At 32.2% G+C, this 9,045-nt stretch overlaps 1 protein-coding gene across 2 annotated transcripts in view; it reads left to right on the top strand.

The window, feature by feature from the left end:
* Usp47 (ubiquitin specific protease 47) overlaps positions 1 to 8,217 on the top strand; it is an 8,577-nt gene extending 360 nt beyond the window's left edge. The window contains exons 1-18 of one of the 2 annotated variants that reach the window (XM_018547618.1): positions 72 to 109; positions 1,221 to 1,284; positions 2,215 to 2,412; positions 2,521 to 2,824; positions 2,935 to 3,113; positions 3,223 to 3,397; positions 3,460 to 3,581; positions 3,652 to 3,845; positions 3,938 to 4,152; positions 4,230 to 4,453; positions 4,535 to 4,702; positions 5,143 to 5,518; positions 5,595 to 5,957; positions 6,046 to 6,510; positions 6,589 to 6,842; positions 6,941 to 7,303; positions 7,380 to 7,534; positions 7,613 to 8,217. In XM_018547618.1, the coding sequence (XP_018403120.1) occupies positions 2,218 to 2,412; positions 2,521 to 2,824; positions 2,935 to 3,113; positions 3,223 to 3,397; positions 3,460 to 3,581; positions 3,652 to 3,845; positions 3,938 to 4,152; positions 4,230 to 4,453; positions 4,535 to 4,702; positions 5,143 to 5,518; positions 5,595 to 5,957; positions 6,046 to 6,510; positions 6,589 to 6,842; positions 6,941 to 7,303; positions 7,380 to 7,534; positions 7,613 to 7,763 (3,903 nt within the window). In that variant the 5' untranslated portion in view covers positions 72 to 109; positions 1,221 to 1,284; positions 2,215 to 2,217 and the 3' untranslated portion in view covers positions 7,764 to 8,217. Of the gene's footprint in view, positions 1 to 71; positions 110 to 1,220; positions 1,285 to 2,214; positions 2,413 to 2,520; positions 2,825 to 2,934; positions 3,114 to 3,222; positions 3,398 to 3,459; positions 3,582 to 3,651; positions 3,846 to 3,937; positions 4,153 to 4,229; positions 4,454 to 4,534; positions 4,703 to 5,142; positions 5,519 to 5,594; positions 5,958 to 6,045; positions 6,511 to 6,588; positions 6,843 to 6,940; positions 7,304 to 7,379; positions 7,535 to 7,612 lie in introns of those variants that run through there. The other variant, XM_018547619.1, reaches the window with a different exon arrangement.
* The last annotated feature ends 828 nt before the right edge of the window (positions 8,218 to 9,045 follow it).

Here is a 9,045-nt window from a genome sequence, read left to right as displayed (position 1 = left end):
TCCGCCCCTCCCCCCCCTCCACCCCACCGCATCCACCGCGAGCGAATGATGCGCCGTTCAGGAAAACATGGCGTAAAGTGAGTGCGTTGCACATGTGTCAGTGATTTCGGTAAGGGTTCAGTTCCTGAATCGCGAGGTTGGTCCGTAGCGTTCGCGGCTCCGGCAGCTCGGCTGCGACGGACACGTCGTCGGGCACGTCGGAAACGGCACGCCGGGTAGATCGCGCGTTACTCGCCGGGGAAACACGCCGGGAACGTGCGGCACGGGGAACGTACGGGGGAGCGAGAGAGAGAGACGCTAGGGATTCTCTCGGGGGCCAGTCTCCGTTCTGTCATCGCGGAAATTCGTTCGGCCGGTTGTTCGTTCGTTCGCGCAGCCGTCTCGACGGGTCTACCCCGTTTGACCGGGTCGCAGCAGCGCCCGCGGTAATGCCCGTTTGAAGTCGTCGGACTCCTCGGTCGCCGAATCGGCGACCATTCGACACGCGCGATTCCGCGTTGATCTCCTCGCCGATCGCGAGATCGGTCCTTGGATATACGCGCTATCGGAAGCGATATCGGGAGGACAGCTCTTGGCAGAGCTGGCTTTCTCCGACACGACGTCGCATTCCGATCTCCCGAGTGTCGTGCCGTCGTGGATCTAATGTGTTGATACCTATACGTTACCTTTACGCGATTAGATACTTGTATTTACATAATGCGCGTAATACACGCGTGACGCGTGAGTGATTGTAACAGTGCGGCACGATGCTGGATCAAGAGATCCCCGAGAGAGAATCCCGTTGATGCCGACTTGTTTAAGACAGTTACCTTTCCGTTGTCCCTTCTGTGTCTTTTACGTGAAGTATTTAGACACAAATCTTGCAAGACTACCGAAGTCTTTTTAACTTTGAATCTCTTCTTTTTCATTATTGTTATATTATTGTGATTATTTATATTAATTATCATGAATGTCATTTATATTCATCTATCAATTGAATAGACTGATTTTATCACTCTACGAAAAAATTTATCTGACAAAGTATTAATGCTATTAAATGCATATATATTGCAAAAGTAAATACATTATAGAAAATATTAAAAAAATATAAAATTTTATTTTGATAAAATTGACTTGCATTGAACACAGCACATGTTGCTCGTAACAATATTTATCTGATCAATTTTTGTAATGTATATTTTTAATATTGTATATTTATATCAATTATTATACATTTTTAGGTTGAATCAGTTAATTAGGAACAAGCTTTTTATTAAAGCATACATCAATAATAAAAAAAAATAGGTAAGTTTTAGTAATAAATTCTAATCTAATTTCTAAATTCTTCAATTCTTTATAAAACATTTCAGATATACATAATTATTATCATTATCCAATCTAGATATTGTTTATAATTAAAAAAAAGTTAATGCTATAATGATAAATAGATCAAGATAATTTTCCTATTTTTAGAAATATATAAAAAGTAGAATAGAGCTTCGCTCATATACATATATATAACTAAATAGAAAATATATAGAGATTAACATTTAAAAGTTTATAATTAGTAATGGAACATTTTTGATAATTGTTTAAACTTAAATTTTATCTCAATGTTAAAAAAAAGGAAAGATTATAAAATAGGAAAACAGAGAGACGGAAAGAGAGATGGGTTGCAATCTCAGAAAAGAGAGCCATTTCACAAGCTTGGTTTAGACATTCTAAAAATAGCTGGAGGCTCTATAGGCTTTCCGTACTGTGTCATGCCGCGCAGAGCAGCATCCTGCTGTGTTGCGTAGATCTTGCTCATTTTCCACCATCAGTATGGCAAAATGCCAATTTTTGTCTACTTAAAAGTATCTGATAAGCTTTTAATAATCACCTTTTCAAATTCCACGTCCATTAATAAATGAGAAATACTGTGCTTCTTTCGTTCTGGTGTTATGTTATAATGTAACAATTTTCTTATTAAAAAGTATTAAAATATTGTTTATTCATTCTAAAGATATTTATTTTTACAATTCGATTATATATAAAAGTTCTATAATATGCAATTTTATTTAAAGTTAGATACAAATTGATATTGTTGCAATGGTATTTATATCTAAAGGAGATAATGTTACTACTTTTTTTTAAATAAATTATTTTGTTATAAGAATATCTCACAGATGGTAATTAATTATAATAAATAAATATAATTAAATAAGATTTATATATTTGACATTTTGTTTACAGATCATGGTTTGCAAAGCTCAAGTATGTCTCGTTCAATTTAATATGCCCTATGAGGCTAACCATAAACTTTGGACTGGCAACAAATTTCCCTTATATGTATCTACACGTGTGAAAGATCTTTACAACTTTATCGAAGAACATTATCATATGCAACCAGACAGTTTTAGATTGCTTCTATACACGTCGTCATGCACAATGGTTATTTTATTATAATTAAATTTTTTTTAATATATATATATAATAATACTACATATGATGTGTAATAAACATATGTTCTAATATAATCCATATTATATTCAATATTAGATTGACTTGTCCAAGATGAAAGACAAAACGATGGAGCAGATTGGAGTGGATTTTTCAATTGATCCGAGTTCACCTGATATGAAAAATACTCTGTTTGTCGTTGATCCAACAGAACCTTTTGTTATTGATCTAGCACCGTCCCGGAAAAACATGGGTTACAATTTGCCAACGTTTAATGTAACAGGTGCACCATCCCTTCATCCACGATGGACTGAGGAAAATATTGTTAGGGAAGACGTTAGAGAAGATGTTAGGGATGGTAGAGAAGAAGTTAATTTCAGAAGTTGTATTAAAACTGAAACAAGTATGTAAGCACCATTTAAGAATTACTTTAGTATAAATTTGCATAGATTAACAAAAATATTTTATTAGTATTTTATAGCATATATTTGTATAATTTATAATTTCTTTAAGGTTATGTCGGTTTAGTCAATCAAGCAATGACTTGTTACTTGAACAGTCTTCTCCAAGCTTTATATATGACACCAGAATTTCGTAATGCACTTTACAATTGGGAATACATAGATAGTTTAGAGAAAGATGAAGCTTTAAGCATACCATATCAATTACAAAAGTTATTTCTTAATTTACAGGTATAATATGTGTTTAATAAATTTACATTGTATATGTATATTTTTTATGTGTTTAATATCATTTTTGAAATAATTTTTAATAATCATATTATTTTACAAAAAAAAATAGACGTCTACAAGATCTGCAGTAGAGACTACATCTTTAACGAAAAGTTTTGGATGGGATTCTACTGAAGCATGGCAACAACATGATATTCAAGAGCTTTGTAGAGTTATGTTTGATGCATTGGAACAGAAATTCAAAAATACAGAACAAGCGGATCTAATCAATAGACTTTACGAAGGTACAAAATATCGTTATGTGTGAGTTATGAAAATATCTATAATTTGCTTTCTATGTCGCTAGGAAAGATGACCGATTACGTCAAATGTCTTGAATGTGGAACAGAGAAATCAAGAGAAGATACATTTCTTGATATCCCATTACCAGTTAGGCCGTTTGGAAGCAATGTTGCATATAACAGTGTGGTAACTATTACTGCAATTTCAAATATCATTTACATTTATATATATAAGAAAGAAGTTCTTTTTCTCGTAGGAAGAAGCAATTAGAGCATTTGTTCAGTATGAAACATTGGAAGGAGCTAATCAATATCATTGTGAAAAGTGCAATAAAAAATGTGATGCGCATAAAGGACTGAAGTTTACAAAATTTCCATATCTATTAACTTTACATCTCAAGCGGTTTGATTTTGATTACAAAACCTTCCACAGAATCAAGCTTAATGATAAGTATGTAATCGCACAATACCATACTTGATTAATGAAAGTTTTATTTTTTATTTTGAAATAATTTTACATTACTGTGATTTGTGCTATTTCAGAGTCACGTTTCCGTACGTATTAAATTTGAACTCTTTTATTTCGTCCACAACGAGTCAAGAATCTCCTGGTGGTGAAGAAGATATTGGTTTAGGTATCAAATGCGATGATAGTTCCACGACAGACAGCGGTACATTAGATGATGATTGTGCGCCGTGTGACAACAGTCTTTCCAATAGTAATCATTCAGCCAGTCATGATCAAGACGATGATGAAGGTATAATATATTATAGGTGTGATTATTTATCGAAACAATTTTCAGAATTATTAGAAGATGTGTATGTCCGCCTTCAGGTATTGATATGAGCAATGGACCATCGACGTCGAGTTGTACTACGCATAATCATGAGAATGAAAAAAATCGCAATGCTTGTATGCTGGGAAAAGGTCCATACACCTATGAACTATTCTCAATCATGATTCATAGCGGCAGTGCAAGTGGAGGCCATTATTATGCTTATATAAAAGATTTCAGAACACAAGAATGGTTATGTTTTAATGACCAAAGCGTAACTCAAGTATGAAAATTAATTTTGCAATAACTTATTGTATATTCCTTAATATTATTAATCACATTTTCGATTGTATTATATTTTTAGATAACTGACGACGATATTCATAAAACATATGGCGGTGGACCTTCGAGAGTGTACTATAGCGGTGCATATAGCAGTAGCACAAATGCATATATGCTCATGTATAGGCAAATCGATAGTGCTCGTAATGCTTTACCTATGCAAACTCAAGATTTTCCGCAACACATTCAGGTAATATACAAATAATATATAGGTAATTTATATTATTTGTATATTATATTATTTGTACATTACAGGTAATGTAAAGAGAAACTAGAGTTTAGAGACAAATTTGAGTGAATTATATTGTAGACTTAAATTAGAACAGTTTGTAAAATTCGAATAGAATCAGTTATTAAACTGTTTGTTCGATTTACAATTACAGTTTTAAATTTATTTATACATAATTATTTAATTATTGAAATTTATTTATTATAATAAAATTAAAAAAAAATTTTTATTCAATAATTAAGAAATTTTAATTGTAAGAGATATCTTTTGCAATTATATATGCAAAAGCTTTTCTTTGTAGCTCTTACAATTTATTTTATAGGAAAATAAACATCTATTCTTCCTATTTTCAAGATATTCTATATTATTTAATACATTATTTTTTATCATCTTATTTATAGGAGTTATTAAAGAAAATGAAAGAAAGTGAAGATAATGATAGAAAAAATCGTGAAAAAATGTCTATACCTAGGTTGAAAGTGTACTGTCATCATCCGGTAGAAGGGAAATTGATGAATGTTAAATTATTTGTCATGCCTGATATCACTTGGACCGAAGTAACAGAAAAAGCGTATAAAAAATTTGGTCTTGAAAATGTAGTGAGTTTGGATCAGTGTCGTTTAGTTAGTTATGAACATAATACTGATTCAATAGAACGTAGTTACGATGATCGAGAGCATGAATCTGTTGAAAATATATGGCGTATTTCACGCCGATTCGATTTATTATTAGAAATTCGTCGCAAAGATCAAAAGTTTGAGACGTATTTACCAGGTGGTGAGTACGGAATTGGATGTGTGTATAAAATTAATTATATATAGTCAAAATTGAAACTTTAAATGTTATGTTTCAGGAGTTGCAACTAAAGTATTTGTCATAGATGTAGCACGAGATGAGGTAATTGACGGTCCGATTGATATCCGAGGTTTATTGTCGCAAAGTGTTAAAGAATATAAACAAACCGTAGGAAAGATTATTAATATGGATCCTAAGCAAATGAAAGTAATATTGCAAAAATTCACGGAAACTAGACCAGTGGAAAATGATAATAGTGATCTTCAAACTGAAGAATTTTATAACACATATAAAGTATTCATATCAACGATGTATGATATAGATAATAGTAAACCTTTTCGAGAATCTGCAGTATACAGAATTATAGAAAATTTTAGACATGTTATCTCTTTGCATGTTCAGTTACCAGATACCAGTAAAGGTATGAATTTTAAATAGTTTATAGAATGTCAGATAGTAGTTATAATTGTAATCACAAACATTCTAATTTTTTGATAATTTTTATGCAGAAACATTGGAAGAATTGAATATCCCATTATTAGATGATAAATACGAAGAAAAGGAAAAGTCTGTTACTAGTGGTCCACTTAAATTCGTTAATGAATCAGATTGGGATGTTAATTTGAAATGCAATGAAACCCTGAAAAGTTGTGCACGAATTAACGAGGATACTACTATCCGAAATATAAGTCCTCAATTAGGGGAAGCTGAGGAATGGAATACTCCTGAACAAAGTAATAGTGAAGATAGCAGTCTTAGTGATAGTGATAAAACATTGGTTGGTGATGCACCAGAGGGTACTGATATTGAACCACAATCATGGGATAGCGATTATTTTCCTACAAGATTTGCAAAGCGCAACTATAAGGCTCAGTTTTCTACTTCAAAGCGATTTGAAATAGACTGGGACATTGATGATGACTCCGATTATTACTTTAGAGCTACACCATATACAGATAGTATTCAACAAAATCGTATGTCATTTATTGAAATCAACATTTTAATGATTATGACTTGGTCCCGTAATTTAATTATCTCTTTCTTTTTTACAGTACTTAAAGTATTAGTGGATAAAAGAATGAGATTGAGCACGTTGAAGAAAGATTTACAATCATATGTAGGTGTATCTGTGGAATATTTTAAAGTTTTTCGTATATCGAATTCTGGTGAATCAGAATGCAATTGTTTGATGGAACAGCTTAGTTCATATGAGGATGGTGAGAGGCTTAATGTGAAACTCGGCCGAGCTTTGCGTAATGGAGAATTTAAAGTAAAATTGTATCAACTATTAATCGACTCCACTGAGGTTTGTATCATATTCTTTATGTTTTGCATCCTTTAAAAAATCTGTGTGTACATTATTATTATGTTATCAAAATTTCTTATTATGGATTAAAATTTTAGCCTTACAAGTTTTTATGTGAATGGATTGTCTCCAGAGATGTGACGGTTGGACATGCAAAAAAAGAGATACTGGCAGAAATAAAGAGAAAATATGATATAGATATACCATATGAAAAATGTCGACTTAGGAAAAAGTATTTCAAAACAGCCTCAAAAGTATTTCTAAACGAACAAAAATTTGAGGATTTCCAATTTCATTCGCAGTTTGGAATGATCGTTCAAGAACTACCAGATAAAGAGATAGTGACAGACACCAATCAGATTGTCCTGTTTGTTAAAAGGTGGTTACCAGCAAAATTGCAATTAGGACAATTCCAAGAAATTGTTATGGATAATAGAACTGTTGAAGAACTGAAAAAGAAAGTAAGTCGCGTAAAAATGTCGTTTTATATCGTTATAAAAAGATAAAATGTACTTAAATTATTATTCTTTTTTCTAGCTTTCCTCAATATCGGATATTCCAGAGGAGCATATAGATATAGCAAAAGGGAAAGGCAGTTTTCCGTGTGACAATTCTGTGCTTCGAATCCAAAACGAGCATGATTGGAATGAACATCACGATAGTTTTGAAGATGGTGCCGTCTTCTTGTACAGGTATATATTTAATATATTGTTCGTTAAATTAATGTGCGAAATACCTTTTAATTACACTAAATATTTGGATTGTTTTAGGGACAATAGAGAAAAACCAAAACAATTAAATGCTGACGAGGTAATGGAGATCGCTTTTAAAGAAAATTCACGCTTAACGCCGCTTTCTACTACTTCGAGTTACAGTCCACGTCGGGAGAGAGCACTTAAAATATATTTGGATACCGAATGATCGTCTATAGAGAGAGAGCACCATTCTCCTAAAAATGAGTTGCTAAATAGACATATATACGAACACAAAACATTTTCACATAAATTAGTTATATGTTGGATATGTGCGAAATCAATATTTCCTCAAATGTTAAATGTTTTGTGTTCCAGTGAGTCTTCAGCATTTCAAAGCTTCCGCGTTCCTAAAGTTTTTTGTCTTTTCCTCGAAACTATTGGATTTTTGAAAGTGTTTGGATTCATGAATTGTTATATAGTAACACATAAATCGGAGTCTCGGTATACATACTCATACCTGATTTCGAGATTTTTAGAATTTATATGAAGTGTAAAATATGTCCATGATATCACCTGGTCTGTTGAATCAGTTTTCCATCTCTAGGGATGTGTACGACAAACCATAGGATTTCTAATCCGACCGAACAGAGGTACTCAGTTGATGCATTTCAAAAAACTCCCTAGCCTAATAAATAGCCTATAATTGGATTCCGATGATTGTCTCAGGAAGTAATCGAATTTGATCGAATGGATCGTGAGAAGTACATTGCGAATTTGCGAGATGTGATAAATTTAATTAATAAAAGAGTGCGTAAAGACAAACAGGTACGTTAACTATTATTCTAATAATTAATATTGTATTTCTTATTTTAATATATATATATATATAACATATATATATATATAAATATATATATATATTTGTCTTTACGTATTCTTTTATTAATTAAATTTATCACATCTTGTTCAAATTTGCAATGTACTTCTCACGATTCGTTCGATCAAATCCGATTACTTTCTGAGACAGTCACTAGAATCCGATAGGGCTAAGAAGTTTTTTGAAATGCATCAATTGAGTACCACTGTTCAATCGGATTAGAAATCCGACGGTTTGTTGTAAACACTCTAGAATTAAATTAAGCAGCATGATTAATCATAAAGCAATGCTAATAATATGATAAGTAAACTGTCTGATGAAAATTTCATGTGTGTTATCGACTTTTTATATTTCGCATAACAATGTAACTTATGTGTTCTTATTATTCTATTATTTTGCGAAATCTGCTCAGTTTTCTCTAGAGAAATCTTGATATCTTATATATCTGTTAAAGTGTATGTATGATACAGACATTGTGCTCTTTGTTGGAACAGTTCTATGTCTAGTATTGTATAAGAACTGCACTGTACAAGAACTATTATTGACAACAATTTTGTCGTCACTTATCTAGCATGATGATAATTATATCATGATGATAATTATATATGATGATAATTATATCATCATGCTA

Source organism: Cyphomyrmex costatus, unplaced genomic scaffold, assembly GCF_001594065.2.
Source record: "Cyphomyrmex costatus isolate MS0001 unplaced genomic scaffold, Ccosl1.0 scaffold666, whole genome shotgun sequence".
In the NCBI taxonomy this organism is placed as follows: Eukaryota; Metazoa; Arthropoda; class Insecta; order Hymenoptera; family Formicidae; genus Cyphomyrmex; species Cyphomyrmex costatus.
The sequence above is the reverse complement of the archived record's forward strand: the minus strand, read 5'-3'. Positions and strand labels throughout refer to the sequence as shown.